The following is a 27976-nucleotide window of genomic DNA, read 5'->3' on the forward strand; positions in this document are numbered from 1 at the left end:
TGGGAGTGCTGGTGCTGCGAGTGGTGTTGCTGGGAGTGGGAGTGCTGTTGTTGGGAGTGGGAGTGCTGTTGTTGGGAGTGGGAGTGCTGTTGCTGTGAGTGGGAGTGCTGGTGCTGGGAGTGGGAGTGCTGTTGCTGTGAGTGGGAGTGCTGGTGCTGGGAGTGCTGGTGCTAGGAGTGTGAGTGCTGGTGCTAGGAGTGTGAGTGCTGGTGCTAGGAGTGTGAGTGCTGGTGCTAGGAGTGGGAGTGCTGGTGCTGGGAGTGCTGCTGGTGGCGCAGTTGCTGATGGGGTGTCTGGTGGTGGCGTGCTTGCTGGTGGCCAGCTTTTGGAGGCTCTTCCATTGGAAGAAGGAGAGTCCAGTCAGCACCAGCCAAGCTCTGACCCTAAACCTGCTCGGAAAAAACGTGTGGAGAAGCCACGTAATCCTCGCTTCAATGACCAGGAAAATAGGGCTCTTGTCACTGGCATTCTGGAGCACTATGACAGTCTCTATGGACATTTAGTAGGTAAGTGTAACTTTACATTTATTATTCAAATACATGTGATCCTAGGTCATCTGAGTTTTGTTCATATGCAAATATGGGTACACAATATCTTTCTATGTTCATTAGTGTGGAAACACAGCTTTTTATCATGCCTTACAAGGACAAATAAACACAGGCGGTCAATTTGCCAGAACTGCATACAATATGAATGCAACCTTGCTTACATGTATAGGTTTAGTAGTGAATGCTCATGTGCTGCACATATTACACATAAAACAGCATGTTTGCTATCTCTTGGAACAGCTAGCAGTGTAGGAAACTGGTGCTTATATTATTATTAATTTACCTCATATCTTTTATATGTTTTTCAAGGGCGGACAAGTGCAGCAAGCAAAAAAGAAATGTGGGACACAATAGTCATTGGTGTCAATGCCTGTGGGAATAGTGTCAGGGACAAGTATCATTGTCGGAAAAGATTTGATGATATTAGGTCCAAATTGAAAAAGAAAATACAAGACCAACGCGTGCATGCTACTGGCACTGGAGGTGGGCCCACACCACAACGTCTCATATTGACTCCATTGGAGGAGCTGCTTCGGCCAAAATTACTTACCGTCGTCGTGGAAGGCTTGGCTGGTGACCGTGACATTGGAATTTATCCGTCACAATTTCCAGCAGGTGATAAATATTACTGTACTAGGCGTGTCGTTGCTTACAGTTATTTTGCATATTTACACTGCTTTTTATACTGTCTTCACAATATAAGCATACCTGCATCTATATATGTATATGTCTGATTCTGTATATATATATCTCAAAATAGACATATATGTAGTAGTCCTACTAAAAGCAGTAACTAATATAGCACGTGCCATTGCGTGCTCATTTACATGTGAATTCCCAAAATGCATAGCTGCAGTGGAAGCAATTGATGGTGGGCGAAGATGGGGAACAACAGGGTAGTACACATGTGTAACACATGTTCATGAGAAATTATTAGTAGCTACAGGTACAGAACAGAAATATGTATCATATTATTGTGTATTTTATTGATTTTACTCCGACAAACATGACATTACTGCCTATTTTAAGCATGCATCAAAGAAATTGCATGTAACGGCCTACAAACATCACTGGCACTAACACATCTATAGTTGCTTATGAAAAGGTCCATTTTTGCTTTATGTCATATACAGACAGCATAATGAGGCACACGTATCATATGTTATGTCATTGTTTTCATAACTTAAACACTGCAGATGACTACTTAGCTCATCTACCATTGTGTTAAAGCAGCTGCAATTAATATCTCATCACAGCATACACTTCAACAGAGGGGGTGGGGTTCAGCACACACACTAATTACAGCCTCATTTCACGGTCAACTTAGTTCACACCATTTGCACCTGTTTCAAGTCATTGAAAGGTGTGGCTGATTAGGCTTTTTGGGGAAGGGAATACCTTTCTTACAACCTGAATAGCACAACTGAAGTTAATCACACTCATTTGAAAGCTTAACTCTAGCTACTAAATGCCCCAACAACTCATTACTTATCAAAGCGTACGTCACACATTAGTTCACTCATATCTATAGTTGAACTACTATGAAAGACACATTATCACACACTGCATGTGTTGTCTTGTTGAGTCACAGCCACATTCAGGTGTGCCACATCTTCGATTAATGTACCACACATATCCTCTACCAAAAACAACACTTTTTGCAATATGACCACCTTCATGATAACCATTGTGAATGGTCATCTCATGATAGTTATGTACATTATGATACTGATATCACTACACAACATATGATTTTTATGTACTCATTTAATCTATTTATCCTCACGCATTACTGCAGAAACATAGTATGTTGTATGTTAGGGAACTCAAAAATTCTAAGTACACAGGCATGTACAGTGTTATTACAACTATTTATGTTCACTTTCACACACATTTTCGGTTAAGGAACTGATGTTGTTAGTTAATCATAAATACAGAACATACAATAAGTGTTTGTTCAATATTTACACATGTAAATGTAAAACTTATGTTATTGTTATATATAGTTGCCCCTGGAGGACATGTGTCACCTGAGATGGAACAAGTGTCTTCACCTGGGTCAGCCAGCTCAACACTACTAGAAGGTGAGTGTATCATTTGCTGGCCATATAATATGTGCTCTTCTATATGTTATGTTGTCATGTGCATTATTTGTTTTGCACATCTTCTTTAAATAGGATTACTTAGTGTCAGTGAAAATTAAGTGTAAGGCAACATGTATTGTGTTAGTGATGTTAATTATCATGTAGGACTTCTGAGTTTAGAGCAACTTTTCATTCATTCATATTTCATACTGAGTCCAAACATTATTCGTAAGTCAAGGTAGTTTTTAATGAGGTTATAAAACGTATGCTAACATGTTAGGTGTTACTTAGGACACAGTACAATTACATAGTAACACAGCATACATTAACATGCCATTTAATAATGTGTACATTTCTTTTTAGAACATCATGGTGATGAGGATGATGAGTATGATGAGGATGACGCCACAGAAGAGACTGAAATACAATCATGTGACCATGAAGAGGTGCCAATAGAAACTGTTGTACCGCCAAATCGTCCATCAACTTCCACATACGATGCAATTGTAGCTTCAGAGGGAAAAATAGTGGACGCAGAAAATCGTCGCCATTCAGACATGATGACAGTGCTGGAAAGGATGATTGGACTGCAGGAAGAAACAGTATCACAATTGGCACATCTCCACAGAGTCTTCATTGAAGTGCCTAAACAGTTGCAAAAAATCAACACCTCATTCGAAGCATTAGTTGTTCAGCAAACACAAGCTAATTACTGGAGAATGACTAATGTACCACAATTCAACACCTCCCAGCCAGGATCTGTTCATGCAGGTCAGTTTTCACCACATTCATCTGATATTCATTCACCAGGCCCAAATGTTACCGGTCAAGTAGCAGACATTGCTGTGCAGGTTCCTGATGACATCCTACCGCTGCCATCTGTACAAATTCAGCAGCAGACACCTACAAAGGAGGCGACAAAAACAAAACAAGACACACATGAAACAGACCAACCATCACTTGTGCAGTGTCTACCAACTTGCTCACATGTGTCACTGGGCACAAGCCCTGTCCGTGAACAGTCACTACCCAAAAGCCCTGTAGGTGAGTCGCTGCCCAAAAGCCCTGTAGGTGAATCGCTGCCCAAAAGCCCTGTAGGTGAATCGCTGCCCAAAAGCCCTGTAGGTGAATCACTGCCCAAAAGCCCTGTAGGTGAGTCACTGGCCACAAGCCCTGTAGGTGAGTCACTGGCCACAAGCCCCGTAGGTGAACAGTCACTGGCCACAAGCCCTGCCCGTGAAGTGCCAGAGGCCACTCAAAGTGGCTCTGTTGTGCCTAAAGTTGGTGGCAAAAGAAAAAGGAAAATTCAAGAGACAACAAGCAGGCCTGTTACTCGCTCGCAAAAGGAACAAAAAAAATAAATGTTATAATTCAGAAAATATGTCTTTGGCCTTGTTTTGTTGACTTCAGATTATCTAATTACTATTGTATGTATGCTGAAGACTGTGTTGTTTCCAAACTTTCAACTATGTTCTTGTACACGTGAAGTTTTGGAAATGTTAACACTCATAATTAATTGTGTTATAAATATTTATGTTGTAATCGTCTGTTCAGTAATGGTCCACCAGGAGCCAGTTGCTAAGTTTAGAGAAGCTGCCATTGACTTTGCAGCAAAACATTGCATTTGGGTGTGTTAATTGATGTAAGAATTGCATATGCATATTAGTCACATGCAATTATTAAAACACCTAAGTAAGTGCAAACATCTTTCTTGTACGTGTACAGCAGGATTATGTGTAAATTATTACTTACCTTTGCCTTGCTTGGCCATTGTAATTTTGTCCTTTAATCAGTTGTGTGTTCGTTTCTATAACATCTCAGAATGTATAATAATATATATACACACACACACACACACTGAGTGAGTGTGAGTGTGAGTGTGTGAGTGTGTATATATATATGTATATGTGTATATATATATGTATGTGTATATATATATGTATATGTGTATATATATATGTATATGTATATGTATATATATATATATATATATATATATATATATATATATATATATATATATATATATATATATATATATATATATAGTACTATATAAACTGGTATACACAAACTAATACACTTCATGCTTCCTTGTGAAAACACTATTTTAATAATACAGGCCTAATGTTTGAGAAATATCCTAAGTATGAGACTCTAACAGTATTGTGCTTAAACAAATGTTTATTACTTAATTCAATCATGTTTCTCACCATTTAAATAGGTTTCATACAAGGTATACTTAATGCCATCAATGTTGTGTGTACTCCTGCAATATAAAAAAAAATAAAATATAATATATAAATATATATATATTTTTATAAGAGATATATTTATATATATATATATATATATATACACACGTATTTAAACTCATGCAGACAGGGAGTTAACCAGACTTTCACATACACACAGAAATGTAAGCGGGGAAAAAACATTTCTTTTTGCAGGTGTGTTTTTACTGATATGCCTGGCTAAGAAATATTTTCACACACTGGTCTTTGTTAGTTTTCAAAAAAACACTATGTGAACGCATTCAAAGTCTAGGGATGTTTTTCACAAACGAGATAAAAGAAGGAGAAATGTTTCTCCCACAGTCCCATATCACGAACCACAACTGTTAACCCAATTAGACAAACAAATCCAATTGGCGTTTGAAATAAGGAGTCAAAGTAGTTAGTTTTGTTGACCTTGACAAGGAAAAACAGGAGTTTGTTAGCCATTCAGCACATTCATTTTGATGAGCAAATAACACAGACCTGCACACAGCTTTTGTGCTACTCAGACATGGCTGATGAATTCGTTAACAATATTAATCCCCTTTTAGGGTATAAGTACATGATCTGTGAAGCCATCTTGAACAGTCGCGGACAGAAAGCAAGCACACGCCAAATCGATGATTTCATTCGAGCAAAATATCCTTATTACCAAGACCGTAAGCATGCACGGAATTTTAATTCCTCAATAAGATTCACTTTATCAAGTAATGACTTTTTTGAACGTGACCAGGATAAGCTACAACACACCTATGGTTTCTGGAAGATTGCCCCGGAAAAACAATTTCTCCTGAAAGACGGCACTTATATTGTCGTGAAAGGCATATTTATTCCTAATGGCAATAGCAATGTATCCGCTACTACTGATCCGTTTGAATCGATACGTGCTGCAATATCTGCAGCCTCCATTCCTGAAACCCACATTGTACAAGAACAAAAGTACTATGATTATGTACCAAGCCTTTCAGCTGAAAATGCATTGGAATGGGAACCCGAAGAAATGAACCTACCTCCCGACCAATTATTTGAAGAAAGCAGTGGCGATTCCTATGAGCGCATCCTGGAGGAGATATGTGCCATACTGGATTCAGCGGTTGGGTTAAGCGTGGATGAAAATGCCTTGCATTTCTGGAGCGACCAGTTGCAGCCAGGCAAAGAGTTAATTCTAGAAGAATGGTAAATATAACAATCGTTATGCGTTGACTCTGCGTTTAAATTTTTTTTTTTTTTGTAACCACCATTTTCACTTTCAATGCGTGGATACAGCGTAACATTGCAGACTGCATAACATGTAGCGATCACAAACAAATTGTTTCCTAATACAATATAGTAGGACCTGAAAGAGTAGTACACATTGCTGACGGAATAAATATACGTACTTTCCTATCCCTTTAAACATATTAGCAACATTTTACCATTACTCTAACACATACCTGTTTTGTTATCATGCAACATCTACAACATTGAAAACCGGGTCCACCACGTATGACGTGGGACCCTTGTCATGGGCCAAGGCGTCCTTAAAAAGGATTAGTGATGTAAGTCCCGCCCCCAAGCGACGTGCGCGCCTCAAAGCCTATTGGCTGTCATGTTTTGTTATAGTAACGGTAACTGCAGTGTGTGATGCGTGCGGCTCAGTGTTTGTAGGCGTACCCTGGGCGTTAGCCGAATGTTAATTGAGTGGGAGGAGTGTTAGCGTGCGTTTCACGCTGGCTTAACATGACGTCACACGTATTGCATTTGCGCATTGTGTTATCGGCCGTGCTTTCTGTTCAAACACGTCTGTTTAAAAAGAATACAGATGTACTCGTTTAGAACGAATGTAGTTTCGTCTTCATTGTATTTGAAATAAAGATGTTATGTTTACTGGTATTTTCAACATGTATTGAACGCACAACGTACGCTTTGTTTTGCGCATGCGCTAACAGTTAGTGGAGCCAAGCGTGAAGTGCGTGCGCACACAAAGATGTGCGCGCACATCTTTCAGTATACAGGCAACGTTCACTTCTTATACATAGTTATGCCTGCTACAAATTTAAAGAAACATTACATACTGATGAACAGTTTTACTTCTAACATATAAGTGACTGACGTGTGTATCTACACAATCATATAGAGCTGCGTAACGCGTTGTCACGGATGCATATCTAGTAAGGTGCCATCTTTGACCATCATGTGTTTGCTGTATTTCAGAGATGTCGGGGAAGATACAATCGGATCAATGTATGATTTCAGAAGAGTCTACCTTTATATGAGATGATTGTGAGGAGGAGCCACCGACTACTATACTACATATGGAACTAATTTTATATTGCTTGCAGCGCTTATTAACAAACAATTAAAAATGTGATACCCTTATGCCTATATTGCATAAGCACTTAATTAACATAATGATGTTGCAAAAGAGTGCCTCATGAATTTTTATTGAGTGTTCTTTAATGACTACTAACATTTTATGACATGGTGTGTTTTATATATAACAACCATTCCCACTCTGCTAACACATTTGTGTATTCTAATATGTAATGGAACGTATGACTGTCGAAACTATGTAACAATAATAATAATAATATGAGCATGTTCATGTATAGGGCTGCTAGTTGTACGCAGCGATTTACAGACACATGTTTCAGCCTGAGGTCCCTGGCCCGTGGAACGTACAAATGTTTTTTTGCCGCATGAGGCACAGGGAGATAAAGTGACTTGGCCAAGGTCACAAGGAGCCCACACCGGGAATTGAACCAGACTCCCCTGCTTCAAACTATCAGTGCCAGTGTGTGTCTTTACTCAGTGAGCCACTCCTTCTCCCAATGTAAAGGACACTTACAACCAAGTAGCCATTTATTTTTAAAATCTCTTGTTACATGGGTATGTAGATAAAATGGTTTGGGACTGTAGCAAATAATGTTACTGGCCAGATGTTATGGTCCCCTCCAATGCATGATGTTCTGAATATGACATCACCATCATGTTATGAAGTACGTTTCTGTGTATATTTCATTAACCTAACTAACTATAGTTTACTGTGTTTATTAATCGTTTAGAAATACATAGTATAGTCAATATGATGATATAAGCTACCATAATAAAGCTGGTGTTATCATTTGTCGGTGTTATACATGGATCCTACACCAATTGATAGAGACACAAACAGTTGTCTTAAAAAGTGTGTCTATGCTAGTGATGAATGTGCTCCCGTAAGTAAACAAATAAGTACAGTTATCCCCTTTTCTCCAACCACCTCTATATTACATTAATGGAAATTATAAGGAAACATACATAAAATGTGATGAAATGTGAGTAATCATTTTGTAATACAATGCACATGAAAGCTCAAGAGTAGCTAAATGCATATACATGATACAGAAAGTACATATATGTAACATTTGTGTTTAAACCAATATGTTGGGTTTTTAGTTCCAATAATTATAGGAAGATTGAGGTAGGCACATCTTATGAGAGATGTCAGCAAATATACATACCATGATCAGTCATACTGGAGATATACCTATAATGCAAAGGAACAATATATAAATTGCAAACATTGACATGCCATCTTCAGTACCGTAAACAACACAGCAAAGTGTGTATTTGGTGTTAAATGTACAACACCATGTATATTTCATGACATTCAAAATGTAAATCAGCCTGGTGTACACATCATATGGATGTACATGTTACACTGCACCAATAACATTGTATGTAAGCATACTAGAAGCATGAATGATTATGGGCATAATATGTGTTTTGTCTTAGCATAAGGAATAACACAATGCTAAAATATTATTGCTTTGTTACCCAAGTTGTATTCACATACACACAACTAAAGTACAATTGAAGAGGGATTATATAACCTGTGCAACAATAACATACCGGTGCCACATCCCTTTGTGCACACAGCAGAGAAAAGAAAGGTGTGCAACCCATATTCATCTGTGTCCTAACAGAAGGTTATATAAAGAAACATTATTGTTAATATAACATAATTAAACTATAAAAGTAGTACTAGGAACATATGAGTTTGTACTTACAAGAAAAAAATGAATTGATGAGATTCTGTCGTGTCTGGCCACCACTGGCTGTTTGTTCATTTTCAGCAGCTACATGGGTGGGATGCTCGTCTACCAAAGCCTCAGCTAGGTCTGACTGTACATTGTGCCTGAGTGCAACATTGTGCAAAATGCAACAGGCAAGGATAATATCAGACACTTTTTGAGGCTTGTATAGAAGAGCCCCACCAGTTCTGTCCAGACACCTAAACCTGGTCTTGAGTAGGCCAAATGTCCTCTCTATAACAGATCTTGTAGATATATGGGCTGCATTGTACCTGTCCTCTGCTTCAGTTTGAGGGTTTAGCACCGGAGTCAAGAGCCACGGCCCAATTCCGTATCCTGAGTCACCTATAATGAATGGAGCACACATAAGCTGACATTAGTGATCAAATTGTACAATGCCAACATTCCTAAATCAACATGTGTTTTGTGTTAGAACATGTAAATATGTACTCACCCAGCAGCCAACCAGGTTCAAAATGTCCCTCTTCGAACGCATGGAAGACTGAAGAGTTCCTCAGGATAGAGGAATCGTGACTGGAACCAGGGAACTTGGGTACCACATGCATTATCCTCATCGTGGCATCACATACCACCTGTACATTGAGTGAATGGTAGTGCTTCCGATTGCGGTACACATGCTCACTCTGACTAGGTGCAATCAAAGCAACATGTGTGCAATCGATTGCACCCAGCACAGATGGTATCCCTGCTATATTATAAAAGCCAGTCCTGACTTCCAGCCACTCTGTTGCCTCTGTAGGAAAATGAATATAATTCCTAGCGCGTCTATTGAGTGCATAGAGAAACTGGGTCAAGGCCCGCGAGAATGTAGATTGCGAGACCCCGCCCACTATGCCCACAGTTGTCTGGTATGACGCGGAAGCAAGATAATGTAATGAGCACAGCATTTTAACAAGCCCAGGGACTGCACGACCTCTGGCTGTGAAAAAATCTAAATCCCCCCTTATCTCCTCATAAAGAGCTAAGATTGCTGCTGAACTCAAACGATAGCGACTTACAATCTCCTCCTCACTCATCCCATCTAACAGGGTTCTCTCCCTGTACAGACGCGGACGAGGCACAAGTTGTCTCCTCTGTCTTCTCCTCTGATCTCCTGTCCCTCTACCTGTCCCTCGGCCTGTCCCTCTCCCTGTCCCTGTCGTATCCGCGTCACTGTCACTGTCCCTCGGTGTGTCCCTACCTTGCCCTATATCATTCTCTTGATCAGCAAGCATGTCATAGAAAAGAATGTTCCTGCGTCTCCTAAACATTCGCAACATTTTGAAATGAGTAGCTGTGAATGAGCAGGTAATGTGCGTCCTTTAAATAGGTATGTGATGATGTCAGGTGACATAGTAAAATGCAAGGTGTTACATTAACATAATAAAGTACTTCTGTGGCAAGCTGTGTGCACTTGTTGTTCTAAGTATTTGTTGTGTGTATTCTGCAGGGAATGATGATATTTGGCAATGATGTGACGTGAAGCTTTGTACAAAGATTGCTTGCAAATAAATAGTTGCATGTGCAATGCATGTAACACTTGTGAACGCAAGAGTCAGTCATGTAATGAGACAAAAAGGCTGAGATTGACGTGGGAAAAGTTTTGTGTAACATGTGTAATTATCCATGTTATTGTGACATGTTGGCAACAATGAATAGTCGTGTGCATATGCATGCATTTGTGTAAGGAGGATAGTTGGTATAGAATGAGTTTACAAGGTGTCCCAATGATGAATTACTGTACATGTGTGTATAAGTTAGGTTGAAGTGCTTGTAATGCAACGGTTACAATGTAAACATGCAATGTGATTGAGCGTCCAATAAGTGACGTCATGAAAATAGGGAGGACCCAAAAGTATATGTAAACATGAGAATTTAGATGTACATGAACGTTTAAAGATGCGTGACACATTACAAGCATTGTGTAATGTAAAGGAACATGAATATACGGTGTATGTGTGACATGTGTGACATGTGTAACATCATGTAAACAATTGTCGATCAATGCAGTAAAATGTGTGCTATGATGTGAGGTTCCCCTTTAAGAGTTGAGTATAGTATTTTCCCTTGCCACATCATCACATGATGAGTAATGTGACCCGCAAATGCTGCAAACATGTAAAAGTATAATGTTATGCAAATAATACACGTCAGCCGTGACACAATGCAGGGAATGCCCCCCACACTGTAATGCAAATGACGTTTGTATTGTGAGCAATGAAACGTAAACAGTACTATACTGTTATACGTCCCCGCTCCATTGACTCCATTGATGTACAGAAGATTTTTTTTTTCTAAGTGCCGTTCCGGCAGCCTTAGCGATCGTTCTCCCGTCCAAACTGCCAACTTTAGTTGGCGGGAGAAATCGGCCATAACATCTCAATTTCGTAGTGCCGATCAGCCCCGATAAGCTGTTTTTTTTTGTTGAATCCAGCCGATTTAAAAAAGTGGCGATCAGTGTCGAAAACAGGCTTATCGGCAGGCGACTGGCCATAACCAAATTATCGGCTCCGAAACCTGGCGATATGAAGCACTTATCGGCGCTTACTGAATCTCAAACCCAATTTTGGCTATAACATGGCCATATTTCCCTTATCAACGCTTACTGCATGAGGCCCTATGTCTTCACCACAGATTGGTGAAATGGGTACGCTAGGTGGGCCTGATAGTCCCCATTTGTTGTCAATGCCTATGTTGTAAATAGAGAAGGTTACAAGAATAGGTAAGAGCCGTCACTTTATTACAACTCTCGAAAAGCAGCATTGAAATTGTTATTATACACTGAGCGATGTTGCACGAGCTTCCCTCTCTGAGCATGTCCAAAGTGCAGAGCCCAGTTATGATCTCCTGACCTGATCCACACACAGATTTCGTGCACATAAAGGCGGAGGTCTCCCGCTGCAGACCCTCCTTCCCTCCCCTCCTTTCCCTGGACAGTAAGGCCGGGTTGCCCTGGAAACAGGAAGGTTGGGATTTTTCCGGTGTGTGCCCTGCCAGATGGTCAGGTGAGATGTGTGTTCAGCCTGTGCTGTGTCTATAGGACAGCAGTACCTCTACAGTCCTGCCCTCACTATCGGGTCTTCGTCTCTGTATCTCACCCATCTCCTCCATTTGTTCCCTCTGTTTATCATGAAACAAAGCCCTCAATCTGTAGGGGAAATCTTAACCCTTTCAGTGCTACATGGGGGCAGCTACATACTGTCAGAGAAAGTGTTATCTACGTTATTAGAGTGAAAAAAGATAATTTTTCCTGCAATTTAAAGGAACAGTGAAACAGTTGCTCAACAATTGTTGACTGAAAGATATACATATCAAATAAAAAGATCACTTGTGAGCACATTCACATGTCTTAGACAGGTCTGCAACCCTGTCTTTCACCATTATCACCTAGCATACAGTGCTTCCACTGCAGCAAGGGATTCTGGGAAATGACATGCAAATGAGCACACCGTGTCAGCTTTTGCATGAAATCCATTTTTACATGGAACCCTTATAAGCTAATGCTCGCTGTAAAGTCACAGCGTCCCACAACGTCATTTGACGCCGCAAGGCCATTTTTTCAGGACCCGCAAGGGAAAGAGTAAAATTTGCAGGGGGGAAGACGGAGATCGCCTCACCGCACCCCTGGACCCCGCCGCAGGTAAGCACTCGAAAGTAGCCCGTGGCGAGCAGGCGAGTGCATTTGTCGAGCCCTGTATATATATATATATGTATATATATATAGTTCATCGCTTTTCTCTGCTGCTCTCTCACACATTGGGGCCTATATTACTAAGCAGTGCTATTGTATTGTATTGTATGTCTTTATTTATATAGCGCCATTAATGTACATAGCGCTTCACAGCAGTAATACACGTGGTAATCCAATAAATAACAGATAATATAAATAACAGATCATGGGAATAAGTGCTTTAGACATTAAGGAAGAGGAGTCCCTGCTCCGAGGAGCTTACAGTCTAATTGGTAGGTAGGGAGAACGTACAGAGACAGTAGGAGGGAGTTCTGGTAAGTGCATCTGCAGGGGGCCAAGCTTTATGTGCCATGTGTTCAGAATAGCCACAGTCCTATTCATATGCTTCTTTAAGCAAGTGTGTCTTAAGGTGGGTCTTAAAGGTGGATAGAGAGGGTGCTAGTCGGGTACTGAGGGGAAGGGCATTCCAGAGGTGGGGGGCAGTCAATGAAAAAGGTTTAAGGCGGGAGAGGGCTTTAGATACAAAGGGGGTAGAAAGAAGACATCCTTGAGAAGAACGCAAGAGTCTGGATGGTGCATAACGAGAAATTAGGGCTGAGATGTAAGGAGGGGCAGAAGAGTGTAAAGCTTTAAAAGTGAGGAGAAGAATGGAGTGTGAGATGCGGGATTTGATCGGAAGCCAGGAGAGGGATTTCATGAGGGGAGATGCTGAGACAGATCTAGGAAAGAGTAGAGTGATTCTGGCAGCAGCGTTAAGGATAGATTGTAGGGGAGACAGGTGAGAGGCAGGAAGGCCGGACAGCAGGAGGTTACAGTAATCAAGACGGGAGAGAATGAGGGCCTGAGTCAGAGTTTTAGCAGTCGAGCAACAGAGGAAAGGGCGTATCTTTGTTATATTGCGGAGGAAAAAGCGACAGGTTTTAGAAATGTTTTGAATGTGAGGGGCAAATGTGAGAGAGGAGTCGAGTGTGACCCCAAGGCAGCGTGCTTGGGCTACTGGGTGAATGATCGTAGTTCCAACAGTAATGTGGAAGGAGGTAGTAGGGCCAGGTTTGGGAGGAAGTATGAGGAGCTCTGTTTTAGCCATGTTGAGTTTAAGGCGGCGGAGGGCCATCCAGGATGATATAGCAGAGAGACATTCAGAAACTTTGGTTTGTACAGTAGGTGTAAGGTCGGGTGTTGAGAAATATATTTGTGTGTCGTCAGCATAGAGGTGATAATTAAACCCAAAAGATGTTATTAGGTCACCTAGAGAGAGTGTATACAGAGAAAAGAGAAGAGGTCCCAGGACAGAGCCCTGGGGTACCCCCACAGAGAGATCAATAGAGGAGGAGGAGGTATTAGCAGAAGAGACACTGAAAGTACGATGGGAGAGGTAGGATGAGATCCAGGATAGAGCTTTGTTCCGAATGCCAAGAGTATGGAGAATGTGAAGGAGAAGAGGGTGGTCCACGGTGTCAAATGCTGCAGAGAGGTCGAGTAATATGAGCAGAGTGTAATGACCTCTGTCTTTGGCAGCATGGAGGTCGTCAGTTATTTTAGTGAGGGCTGTTTCCGTGGAGTGAGCAGTACGGAAGCCAGATTGTAGAGGGTCTAGGAGAGAATAGGTGTTGAGAAAATGGAGCAAGCGAGCGAATACAAGACGTTCAAGGAGTTTAGAGGCAAAAGGCAGGAGGGAGACAGGCCGATAGTTAGAAAGACAGGTAGGGTCAAGCTTGCTGTTTTTGAGTAATGGTATGACTGTTGCATGTTTGAAGGAGGATGGAAAGGTTCCAGAGCAGAGGGAGGAGTTAAAAATGTGCGTGAGCGTAGGGATTATAGTAGGAGCAAGAGGTTTTAGGAGATGGGAGGGAATGGGGTCAAGAGGGCAAGTGGTAGAGGGAGAAGAGGCGATCAACAGCGACACATCCTCCTCTGAGACAGTGGAAAAAGAGTCAAGGAAGGCAGGAGGAGAGTTAGGAAGAGGTGTAGGATGGGAGGAAGAAACAGAGGGGATGTTCTGACGTATGGATTCCACCTTTTCCTTAAAATAGTCAGCAAAGTCCTGAGCGGAGATGGAGGAAGGAGAGGCAGCGGAGGGTGGTTTGAGTAGAGTATCAAAGACAGAGAACAGTCGGCGTGGGTTAGACTTGTGCATGTTGATTAGTGAAGAAAAGTAGGCTTGTTTAGCTTGCGAGAGGGCAGAGTTGAAACAGGATAGCATAAATTTGTAGTGAAGGAAGTCTGCGAGAGTATGAGATTTCCTCCAGAGGCGTTCAGAGGAACGAGTGGAGGAACGCAGCATGCACGTGTGGGAATTTAACCAGGGTCTAGGGTTAAAAGGGCGAGTGCGGCAGAGAGAAAGCGGGGCATGTAGATCAAGAGAGGAGGACAAGGCAGAGTTGTAGTTCCTGACCAGTTTGTCAGGGTCTGTAGCAGATCTGAGAGAGGAGAGGGAGGAGTGTAACGTGGACTCAAAGTCAGGTAAGTGAATAGAGCGCAGGTTTCTGCAGAACCGGGGTGTAGATGGAGGTGGAGAAGTTGAGAAGCGAGATAGAGAGAATGAGATGAGGTGATGGTCAGAGAGAGGAAAAGGGGAAATGGAGAAATCAGAGAGAGAGAAATTTTTAGTGAAAACCAGGTCTAAGTAGTGGCCATCCTTGTGGGTGCTGGCTGCAGTCCACTGTTGAAGGCCAAAAGAAGAGGTTAGAGAAAGAAAGCGGGAAGCCCAAGGGAGAGAGGGGTCATCAATGTGGCAATTGAAGTCCCCAAGGAGAAGAACAGGGGAGTCTGAGGAGAGGAAGAAAGAGAGCCAGGATTCAAAGTGAGAGAGAAAGGCAGAAGGGGGATGAGTAGAGGTAGGTGGGCGATACATGACCGCCACATGAACAGGGAGAGGAGAGAAGATCTGGACAGTGTGAACCTCAAAGGAGGGAAAGGCAAGAGAGGGGGGAATAGGAATAGTTCGGTAACGGCAGAGAGAGGAGAGCAGGAGCCCCACACCTCCACCCCTGCCATCAGTGCGCGGAGTGTGGGAGAAGGAAAGGCCACCATAAGAGAGGGCAGCTTCCAGAGCAGAGTCAGACTGAGTGAGCCAGGTCTCAGTTATAGCAAAGAGAAGCAGGCAGTGAGAGAGAAAGAAGTCATGCACAGAGAGGAACTTGTTAGAGAGGGAGCGAGCATTCCAAAGGGCACAGGAGAAAGGGAGAGAGGAGGGAGGGTGGCAGGGGATGGGTATGAGGTTGGAGGGGTTAACACCAGAAGGAGTAGAAGTTGTATGTGGGAGGCGAGGACGAGAGCAAGTAGAAATAAGGCAGGGACCAGGATTGGGAGAGATATCCCCAGAAGCAAGGAGGAGAAGCATGGATAGAAAGAGGATGTGTGAGGATGATTTGTAGGGGTGTGTTTTAGTGCAGGAGGTATAGCTGTGTGGTGACAGAGGACGCAGGTAAGAAAGGAGTTCATGTGAACAGAGAAGTGGGGAAGAAAGGAGAGATGGAGATATATGAATAGAGTTAGAGACATAAGGAGACTGGTGGAAGGAAGTGCATAATTTGAAAATAAGTGAGGTTGCAGCAAACATAAAAAATAAAGGCGGCATCACAGCAATAGTTAAGTGTTGAGATGTGCAGTCTTAGAGAGATGATATCCTCTTTTCCAACGTAGATCAAAAGCAGGAATCAGAAGCAGTAGGTGATGTCCACTTTTCCACTTCTTTTTGAACTTCCTTTTTAAACTTCATAAATACTTGAAACATATATACTTAAAAGCATGGCTGCTAGCAGCAATGGCTGTTAGGAGTTTACTTATATACTTTTAGAAAGTCACCTGGTTGGCACAACAAACTTAATTAACACATGTGAGGGTAGTTAAAGCAAATGGTTTTTCTAAGGTGGGTGTTGCCTTGCCTTGCACAAGTGTGAAAGCTGAATTAAATTAAGACAGTAGGGGGATGATTTACAGACAGACAATTGGAATATGTTTTTACCTAAATAGAACTAAATACACAGCATGGGAGGATATCATGATAGACAGACAATTGGAATATGTTTTTACCATAAAACATGCACTGGAAGACACTTTCAAGGGAATGTTTCGTAAAAAGATGACTTCTGACGGTGGAAGATGTCAAGACATAGCACCACTTAGTGAATAAGCTACCGCTTGAATCCATCTCCCCTCACCAGCTCCTTCTCTCCCCAACTTCCATGAAGCACTAAAGTAACCCCCGGAACTCACCTGCACAACCTACTTCAGATATACTTGCTTGCCTGTAAGACATGCCATATTCATCTATCCACTTACATGTAACTTTGCTGTGCGTTATTCATTATGCGGTGAAATGGCTTTCCCTCTATTGGAGAAGATTTGAGTCCCAATTATTTGATAGGAGCCGGACTCGTCTCTAGCACTTGGAAGTGGCTGCACAGCATTATGAGTAGGAGCCTAAAGGGGCTAATTTAATATGCACCGTTCCCATCAGCCAAAAGCCCCCATCAACTTGAATCAAGTATTCTGCGATCGCCCGCTGCAGATTAGATGTAATTACCCCTAAATCTCCCAATTTCCCACTTTGTTTGTAAGCTCTTAAGAGCAGAGACACTTTTATCTCAATGTTTAATTTTTATGTGACCCCCCTCCCCGTTGCTTTATATTTCCCTGTATTATGGCTTGCATAGGGGGTCTGTTCCATGACAGGTTCGGAGCTGTATATGTATATACTGTATATATACACAATGAGCTCCTTCTCACACGTGTGGTTGATTCGCTGGCTCTGTGCACAGGGCGCATTGCTCCTCACCTTGTCACATCCTTCTGGCAGTGATAAAGGGGATTCGAAGGCAGAATGCCAACACCTAACCAATCTGTATCTCACCTCCTAATATTAAATGTGCTGAGTTAAAACAAAGGGAAAGCTGTATGTGTCCCCGAACTCAGTGGTTTGCAACCTTTTTTTGGTTAAGGAACGCTATAATTACTAGCTGTACCTGACGTAACATACGCAGATCTAGCAGATCTGAAAGGTAATTAAACATGACTCTGTTTTCACCCCTGCCTGTATTGCCTTGCTGTCTCTTGTCCCCTCTTCCCCACTGTACTCTCTCCTCCATCATGCCCTGCTCCTCTTTGCACTCTCTCCTCCCCTCTCTTTGCCCTCCCTGCCTTTCTGTGTCTGCTCTTCTGTGCACACTACACTCCCTCCTCTCCTACTCATCTCATCTGTCTCCTCCTCTCCTGGCTGTTTCTGCTTCCTACTCACCTTGCTGTCTCTCCTCTCTTTGCACTTCCTCCTGCCCCATGTGCACACTGCTCTTCCTTCCCTCCTCCTCATACCGCGGTCACCTCCTCTCTCTCTCCTCCACTGCTTGCTGTCTCCCTCTCTATCTGTCTCTCCTCCAGGGCCATCTTAACAACATTAGGGGCCCCGGACAAAGCAGTGCACGGGGCCCTGCCTACACTGTCCCTCCCAGCCTCCCACGCGCTCACTAGCAGCAGCAGGCACCGGAAGTGCTGCACTGCTAGGCTGCGAGCGGATGTGATGCGAGCCGGGGTGCCGGGCGGGGGAGAGCGAGCGGAGCCAGGGTGCCGGGCGGGGGAGAGCGAGCGGAGCCAGGGTGCTGGGCGGAGGGGAGAGCGAGCGGAGCCAGGGTGCCGGGCGGGGGAGAGCGAGTGGAGCCGGGGTGCCGGGCAGAGGGGAGAGCGAGTGGAGGGGAGAGCGAGCGGAGCCAGGGTGCCGGGTGGAGGGGAGAGCGAGCGGAGCCGGGGTGCCGGGTGGAGGGGAGAGCGAGCGGAGCCGGGGTGCCGGGGAGAGCGAGCGGAGCCGGGGTGCCGGGCGGAGGGGAGAGCGAGCGGAGCCAGGGTGCCAGGCAGGGGGAGAACGAGTAGGGTTGCCAGGTGGCTTGTCCAAAAATACTGGACACAATGGTGAAAGGTGTGACGCGCGCGAGGATCGTTGGTGGGAAAGAATGTTATTTAGAAATGACCTGACTTATGTCATTTGTTCTAAATTTCACTCCAAGTATTCATCAATTTGCACCAATTTATATTCTATTTCGTAAAAAATCTGGGGAGGCGTCTTGGGAGGGAGCGCCCTTCCGAGGATTGTTTTAGGAAATAGAATATGAAATAGTGCAAATTGGTGCATGGTTGGAGTGAAATTTAGAACACATGACGTAATGGTCAGATCATTTATAAATGACTGCCCTGCAGTCATACTGTACATGGCGAGCAATACTGATCTTACTGCTCCTCCCACAAATTCCAAGATTGTTGCACCCCCTCCTCCTCATCCTCTCTCTCTCTCCCCCTTGTCCTCTCACCCCCTCCCTTCATCCTCTCATCCCCTCCCTTCATCCTCTCACCCCCTCCCTTCATCCTCTGTTACCCCCCCCCCTGTCATTATCAGTACAGTAACTTTCAAATTTAAACTTCAAAATCTAGCTTTAAATTGCATATTAAATCATGCCATTGAATAAGTAACCTGCTCTGCCTTCTTGGGGATGATCTGTAAGTAAGGGTGCTGCAGAGATTGCAATGCTGCTGTGATGAGAGCTGAGTTGTGGAGCCTTTCTGAGAATTTACAATGGTGGTTATTTGAGAATTTACAATGGTGGTTATTTCTAATAGATCTTGAAAATGGTTGAAAATGGGAAGACTATTAGTATAGTAAAAGAAAAGTAAGGGTGAGTGAGCACACAGACACACACACACACACACACACACACACACACACGCACGCACGCACGCACGCACGCACGCAGGCAGGACACAGGACACAGACAGAAAGACAGACACACAGAGACACAACTACTGAGACATACACACACACACACACACACACACACAGACATTCACTCACTCACACACATATATATATACAGGCAGGACACAGGACACAGACAGAAAGACTGAGACACACACATACACTCACACACAGATACACACATACATATACAAACAGGACACTGAGACACACACACACACATACAGACAGGACACTGAGACACACACTGACACACACTGACACACACACACATACAGACAGGACACTGAGACACACACTGACACACACACACACACACACACACACACACACACACACACACACACACACACACACACACACACACACACACACACACACACACACACACACACACACACACACACACATAAATACAGATAGGACACTGAGACACACATATACAGACAGGACACAGATAGACAGACACACAGACCCACAGACAGGCAGGACACTGAGACACACACACACGCAGGACACTGAGACACACACACAGAGGCAGGACACTGAGACACACACACAGACAGGACACTGAGACACACACAGCCTCACCTCTCTGCTGCATGCTTTTCCTCCGCTGTTTGGCCCCACCCCCCAGGCTCCTGCTACCTCCCGATTGCCTGAATTACACAGCAGCAACCAATCAGAAGCTGCCCAGCCCCCTAGCAGCAGCAGCCCTGCTCTATCCCATGAGCGGTATTATCTCTCAAATACCGGACAGGGGAACCAAATACCGGACACCTGGCTAAGAGCCAGCCGGGGTGCCGGGCAGGGGGAGAGCATTGGTGGGCACGCATGGGCCGGGCGCATGGGTCCCCCCTATGCTGTGGGGCCCCTGGGCAACTGCTCAGCGTGCCCATATGTTAAGACGGCCCTGCTCTCCTCCCTCCTTGCTGTCACCCCTCTAGTCCCCAACTTACGCTCTCCTCCATCAAGCCCTGCTACGCTTTGCACTCTCCTGTCCTCTCTTTACACTCCCTCCTGCCCCATATACACACTGCTCTCCATTCCCTCCTCGTCACCCATCTGTCTCCTCCTCTCCTTGCTGTTCTCTCTGTCTCCCCTCCCTTCCTTGCCGACCCTCCTCCACCTCCTTGCTGTCTTGAGGAGCATTCTGGTTGTTGCTTAGCAAACCTGTAACTGCAGAACCTTTGTACGAAAACATAATTAAGCATTATATATATAGCCATGCATAATAATGGTATATAGCTTTCCTCTCTGTTGGCAGTAAGTCCTGGTAAGAACAGGTATGCCAGCAGTAGTTATGGAGGTTTTCCCTCATCCAATGGGGATGTGCCCTATGTATGGAGGGGAGTGGCTGTATGCTCTGAGTCCCTGGATAGTGACATCAGGGATGCGCTTGCCTCCTGAAGTATATAAGGCACAACACAGTTAGTTAAAGTGTTCTAGCAGTGTTCTAGCAGCAGTGGAAAGCTGTAAGGAAGTTGTATTATCCTGCATAAGGGATTGTAGGAACACTTTGTGACCCTAGTGACGTAACTAGTGGTCCAGGTTGACCAATCGGCCTGTCTAAGCCACTCTGTGTCCAGGGACCTGGCGCAGAGAGGATCTCCCTAGGAGAAGAGGGAATCCCATTTCAATTTGGGAGGGCGTACCTGGTGAAGGGACAGCACGGAGAGATGTGCGGCTAGAGCCGGCAGCTGCATGGGGCAGTCTGCTACATCACCGTCTACAATAAAGATGACCTTGTTAACGATACCCCCGCTGTGTGAGTGTGAAATTACTCAGCAGTGGATGGCACCACCAAGAAGGAGTTCCTCACCAGGACCATCTCCCTGCGGAAGCATAGATCCTGATGAGGTGGAGGCGCTGCACATGATGTAAGTTGAACTCGCACCCACTACCTCAGCTACCTGTTCTGCTGAAAATCCCCTACTAACATCAAGCGGGAGACTCAGGAGTTCTGTTGCCTACAGGTGCACCACCACACACACACGTAATGGGAGTTGGTTATTAAAGTACCCGGGCCAATGTGAGATTGGGGGGGGGGAAAACCCGTTACAATTGGAGGCGCTGTTGAGATATATATACCTATCAACAGGACAGGCTTTTGCTAGGCACACGCTAGGAAACAGGGAAAGTGTATGCTGCCACTTTGTGCTGCGTTGGGATGGAACCGCAGGAGTAGCCTGGGAACCTGAGAGGAGTTAGTGGGTCTGGAGAAGGGCTATAGCTGTCCGAGTCACCTTGAGGTAGTGCTAGGGGTATGACGCCAGAAGGGAGAGCTTGTTAACTAGGTCAGGTGTCCTGGAGAGGGTCTGCACTAGACTGACCAAGAGAGGTAGACGCCCAAGTACTGCATGGAAGCCCCAGAGTACTCTAGCCATTCCAGATCACTTACCGAGGGGAGCACAGACTGGGAGGAAGGAGATACAGTAGACACTGAGGGAGTGAGCCTAGCCTGAGGTAGTGCAAACACGAGTTAGACATATGTTAGGTACACGAGGTGGTGCACAAGGCATGTTTATTGTAAGGATGTGGTAGCTGCCCCGCAGATACCCAGTATACTGTGAGCAAGAACTGACCGTTGGAATGAAGGATCTGCAAAGAGCAGAAGGTCCAGGAAGCCGGGAAGAGGAAGGAGAACAAGCTACAGGAGAGACTCTTGTGTGTTTGCTATGGAATGGCGTGAAAGCCGTGGCTGCGCCGTGTTTGTCATGCCTATGTTCTAGGGATGATACCCCTGAGAATAGTGAGGACGACAGCCTTGCGAGATGGGAGGAACGAAATGGACTTTGTTACACACCAATTAACAAACAGCCAGACGCTACCTCAAATACAAAAAAGGACAGTGCTTACCAAAATGGCGGTTCCCGCGTTCCCGGGACACCGCGTGGGCCAGCTGCAGAAAGCCTTGCAACTCTGCAGTTTGCAAATTGTTGGCCAGGATTGGCGGCAACGAGAAAACTCCACCCAGTTGGGGAGTTTGGCGCGAAAGCTGGAGCCGCGCCCTCATGGACTATGACTCACTCAGCCCCTATGCTGGGTCAGCCTACAAAGCGGCGAGACATCCCCCTAGTTTCAACCAGGGGGAGTGGTCTAAAGTTCCACCGGATGCCGATGGAGGAAGTGGGGGGAAGGACAGCTCAACCATCCCCTGCACTTCAGTTGCGAAGAGCCATTGATCACTACAGACCACTAGGACGAGTGCTCCCGTTGGTGACCATGGCTGAACAAGCGGAGAATGTGGAACAGAGTCCCTTGATATCAACCCACCCCTACTCGGCTCCAGGAGGCTTCCTGATTATCCGAGTGGAAGGTGTGGAGACAGTGGTCTGTCTCTGCCTGCAGTGCAGACTGCCTGGTGGAGCCGTGGGCAGTGAGGCTCGATGCCCTCACTGTAGCCTGCAGTACATGTGGCCCATGACGACTTTTGTGCCAGTACAAACTGTAGGGATGAGACATCCTACTCCGACGTTGGCAGCGGAGCTTCCGGGTGCCTTGTGGAGGGAGAGTGCAGATCCCGCTGAGCAGGAACCCGGCCGGGTTCTTAATCAGGAGAGACCAAATCATCGTAGAGGTGACCGAAAAGGAGCCCATAGACGGTCCCCTACTGGAATACCCCGACCGAACTGTAAATTGGAGTCCTCGGATGAGGAATGTGCCCGGCTGGCAGAGGCACAGGACTTGTTAGAGGAGTACCATGCTACTGGTATTCCGTGGCGAGATGCCATTCCTCGTGGTGTGGAGACACGGAGCCGAGTGTCTCCAGTGCTGCGACAACCCGATCGCCGGAGTCCCACTGCCGTGGTGACTAGCGGGTCGGAAGGAGGTCGATCCACCCCGACCCTGCGGAGCAGTAGGATAACCCCATGCTCACCGCAGATCCCGGGGGTGGAGGTGAGCGAAGAGTGGAACCAGGGTCAAGCTGGACCGCGCAGCAGAAGGGCGTTGCCGGATATCCTCATGGAGGAAGAGGTCTCGCTTGGGGACCCAACCCAAGATGGCGTCGCAGCACGTGCGGATCCAGAGGCAGTTCCGGACGACCTGAGCGGTGTCGAGTGGGAGGCGATTGCGCCTCTACGGTCGAGCAGTGGGAGTCGATCCCCTACGGACAGCAGACGGAGTGGGCGCTCGAATCGGAGAACGAGAGGATCCACTACCGAAGGACAGAGCGAACATTGTGGCGAACGTGAGTCAGTTGTTGCGGAGGAGCAGGCCGTGACCCTGCCGGAACCTACCGTCCAGTCCCGTCCCCCAACCCCGTCCATCCCCAGGGTTAGCCCCAAGGCCCTAGTTCAAGCCCCTGTCCCTGTCACCTGTTCCTTCGGGTCTACCTCTAGTCTGGGTATGTCAGGGGATTCCCGGGGTCCTACCACAGAACGGACTGGAAGCCTGGACTGGGGAACTTCTGATGATGGATCGGAGGGTGGAGGGAGGATTTCACCCCAAGGGTCGATTGTTAGCGCGCTGAGTCGTGAGTGTGGACATTGGTCACAAAGTAAGGGAAAGGTTATGCGATCTGAGGGTACTTCAGGGGTATCCTCGGGCGGGCCTGATGATGAGGAGGAGCCACTAGAACCTAACTCCGAGGAAGTACGGGAAACTAGGTGGTGGGCCCCGTTATATGAAGGTTATGTCGCCTGGCTTGACCGCACCCATTTTCTTCTAGAAAGGGAGGGGGTAGTTGATCACTGGTGGGCTCCTGGAGATTTCGACGATGAGGCATACCTTAGAGCGCTAAGGGTAAGATGGGACCGAATACAAGGGGGTCTTATTACCCCAAAAGGATCAGAAGGGTTAGATGATCCGGTGGAGTTAGATGAGCCCCTGTCATGGGTGTTGCCGGGGAAGGCTGGCCTAACTAAATTGACCAGGACGTGCCGAGCTGAACGGGCTATCGCCGCCAAATATAAGAGGTCACATGGGCTCGAATACCCCTATGTCCCCGAACCTCTAATGAGGGAAATAGAGGAGAACCGAGAGAGGTGGCTCCGAAATGATATTGAATATTATATAGTTAATAAGGGAGGAGCCATTAAAGGAGTTCAGGCTGAGCAGAGGGTCTCCCAACTCATGCGGGTCTGGAAGATAGGACGCAGCGTGTATATGCACAAGGTGGTATACTGTAATGAGCGGGGATTGCAACGAGAGTATAGTGTAACCGTTCATGATGCAGCGGGGCGGGAGGTGAAGAAACCAGACCCTCGACACTACTATTAGGTCCGTCAACGAATGGTCTGCCTTTATTCTTTGCTGCTTACTGCTGGTCAGTGAGCGAAGGTTACGTCATTATTATGTGAAGTGATAGTGTTTAAATGCTAAGTTTGTGTGTTCTTTTTCAGTGTTTCCTGGAGCAAGGTACACCAAATTTAGGACCCAGCCGGGACAGTGGGGATTCACCAGGGGGAGTATATAGCCATGCATAATAATGGTATATAGCTTTCCTCTCTGTTGGCAGTAAGTCCTGGTAAGAACAGGTATGCCAGCAGTAGTTATGGAGGTTTTCCCTCATCCAATGGGGATGTGCCCTATGTATGGAGGGGAGTGGCTGTATGCTCTGAGTCCCTGGATAGTGACATCAGGGATGCGCCTGCCTCCTGAAGTATATAAGGCACAACACAGTTAGTTAAAGTGTTCTAGCAGTGTTCTAGCAGCAGTGGAAAGCTGTAAGGAATTTGTATTATCCTGCATAAGGGATTGTAGGAACACTTTGTGACCCTAGTGACGTAACTAGCGGTCCAGGTTGACCAATCGGCCTGTCTAAGCCACTCTGTGTCCAGGGACCTGGCGCAGAGAGGATCTCCCTAGGAGAAGAGGGAATCCCACTTCAATTTGGGAGGGCGTACCTGGCGAAGGGACAGCACGGAGAGATGTGCGGCTAGAGCCGGCAGCTGCATGGGGCAGTCTGCTACATCACCGTCTACAATAAAGATGACCTTGTTAACGATACCCCCGCTGTGTGAGTGTAAAATTACTCAGCAGTGGATGGCACCACCAAGAAGGAGTTCCTCATCAGGACCATCTCCCTGCGGAAGCATAGATCCTGATGAGGTGGAGGCGCTGCACATGATGTAAGTTGAACTCGCACCCACTACCTCAGCTACCTGTTCTGTTGAAAATCCCCTACCAACATCAAGCGGGAGACTCAGGAGTTCTGTTGCCTACAGGTGCACCAACACACACACACACACGTAATGGGAGTTGGTTATTAAAGTACCCGGGCCAATGTGAGATTGGGGGGGGGGGGGGGGGGAAACCCGTTACATATATATATTCTGAAATTCTGCGGAACCCACTCCCTCTCTAAGAGCGCGCCTGAGATCAGATGCATTGTAAGGAACCCCAACCCTCTCTAATAGCGCGCCTGAGATCAGATGCATTGTAAGGAACCCCAACCCTCTCTAATACCACATCTGAGATGCATTGTAAGTATAGCCTGTCTCCCAGTTGGTCCCCGTTTACCCCCCCCCCTTACCTCCTAGTGTGTCTGCGGAGGTGCGTGGGTGCACCCATTGAGTGCCGGGAGATGCGGCAAGGTAGCGGGGCGACCGGGTCGCTGGTGGTCCGCGGCGGCTCCCTTTGCAGGGCGCTGCCATGTTGGGTATGCGCGCGCATGCTCGATAGAGAGCTGCGCATACGCTGAGAGGTGCCGGTTGTTGCGGCCATTACAGGCGCACACATACGCAGTAGCTTAGACAGAGCGGCACCCACTACATGCATGTCCTGCATGGGAACTACAATCCCCAGCATCCCCAGGGGCTGCTAGTCAGGTGGCTAAGCTTAGCCAATAGGGCTCTAGGATTCCCCTGCTCACCGGATTGATACATTTGGCGCGCTGCGAGTCACACCAGTCGGAGCTGGGACACAGAGAGGTGAGGGTGTGTGCAGGGTGTCAGTGGCCCCTGCACTAGGCCAGAGACCCCCTATAGGCCCCAGCTAGGCCACGGCTCCCACCTAGATTGTGGTTGCTTCAGGGACACGCCCATAGACAGGGATCATTGCCCCTTGTGTGTCAGTGCCAGGGAAACAGACAGGGTGCTGCGCAGAACTCGCATCCGGTGGTCTGGGACCAGATCACCCCACAAATATAGAGACTCTCTTCATGGTGGGGCACTTCAGTGGGAGTCCAGCCCACGTATTGCGGACAACGTCGCTGGATCAGTGGATCCCTGTTACCGTTCAGCAGTACCTGTGTGCTGGAGCACCTGGGCAGGTACTACAACAAGTGCAGCAACTATACTGTACACACTGTGGGCAGCGCTGTCACACACTTCAGGGTGGGTTGGCTACTCTGGACACCAGGTTGGTTAGGTGCCCAGGGCACCTCAGTACGGTGGGGACACTCTCACCGTGGTGCAGACTAGGTGGTTGGACAGTGGAATACGGTGTGCGGGTAAGGCCGTGCGAGACCTGAGTTATATGTATTATAGTGTTACCAATTGCATGTCAGTAAACCTGTTATTCCATAAGCGGTGTGTACTTATTGTATTGGGTCCTTTGAAGGGGTTATCCGGCGCTGTCAGAATCCCTCACAGGTGGAGGTGCTGTCACCGGATGGATCAGGTACACCCCAGGGTCCCAGTAGAGGAGGTTCAGGCCTCCTGTGAGCCGCAGGTAAAAGCACCACACCCACACTCAGTAACCGCCACATCTCCCATAGGGTGGGGGAAACAGCGCTACAATTGGAGGCGCTGCTGAGTTGCAGAACAGGGCAGGATTTCAGGGCAGTGCATCACAGAAGAAGCTGGGGCCGAGCCCCTGATGCTTTGCCAGGGACTCTGGGCACCCATTTTCTAAGATAAGGGAGGGGGGAACCTCTCTCTGAGATGACACCAGGGAGGGGGTTACCTAGACCCTTGCGGAAAGCAAGAGCTATGTTGGGGTGTACCCTGAGGCGACACCAGGGAGCGTGGATACGCTTCATCTGCAAGAAAGAGACTGTTGGGCGCACCATGATGGGAAATCCAGGGAGCGTGTACCCTTCTAGCTGCCCAAAAATTGTGCTTGTTGGGGCGTACCCTGATGGGAAATCCAGGGAGCGTGTATCCTTCATCTAACTCAGAACAGTGGTTGAGGTGCACCAATCCGGGGAGCATGTACTCTTCTAGCGGCCAAAAATATACTAGGGACTGGCCCCTGAGGCATCACCAGGGACCCTGTGTACCTTTTCTCCCCTCATGGACTGTTTGCCTGTTACTCAAAATGGTGGCTCTTGTACTTGGAGCTCACCGCATGGTTCTATGTACTCGAAATGGCATTCCCGCCGGAAAAACGGGACTGCATTGGCTTGTTGCAGCGTTGAAGCTATTTTCTACAAACCTAGATGCAAGCTTTCGGCGGCAAAGTTAAGCCCGCCCATGATTGTGACTGTCTCAGCCAGAGCCAAGTCACGCCTTGCTCTGTCATGCCCCTGCCCTATATTCCACCTTGGGGAGGGGGCACCACCAAAGAACCAATCAGAGGCTGTTCCTGCTCTGGGAGGAGCCGACTACAACCTGCCCCACCTCAGTTCCACGGAGCTGAGCTAGAGAACAGTTCCACAGTACAACCCTCTGCCTACACTACCCACCTGCAAAG

General features: G+C 46.4%; 2 protein-coding genes across 2 annotated transcripts in view; one reads left to right on the plus strand and one right to left on the minus strand.

Moving 5' to 3' along the window:
• The window catches only part of C1QL4 (complement C1q like 4), a 57805-nt gene that overhangs the window by 6964 nt on the left and 22865 nt on the right, over positions 1–27976 (minus strand). The gene's annotated exons all lie outside the window — the stretch shown is intronic.
• LOC142490584 (uncharacterized) lies at positions 1031–27927 on the plus strand. Its single transcript, XM_075592998.1, has 4 exons — positions 1031–1163; positions 2555–2632; positions 2996–3912; positions 27835–27927. The coding sequence occupies exons 2-4, from the start codon at positions 2584–2586 to the stop codon at positions 27925–27927; spliced, it is 1059 nt and encodes a 352-aa protein (XP_075449113.1). The 5' UTR covers positions 1031–1163; positions 2555–2583.

This window comes from Ascaphus truei, chromosome 3 (assembly GCF_040206685.1).
Source record: "Ascaphus truei isolate aAscTru1 chromosome 3, aAscTru1.hap1, whole genome shotgun sequence".
Lineage (NCBI taxonomy): Eukaryota > Metazoa > Chordata > Amphibia > Anura > Ascaphidae > Ascaphus > Ascaphus truei.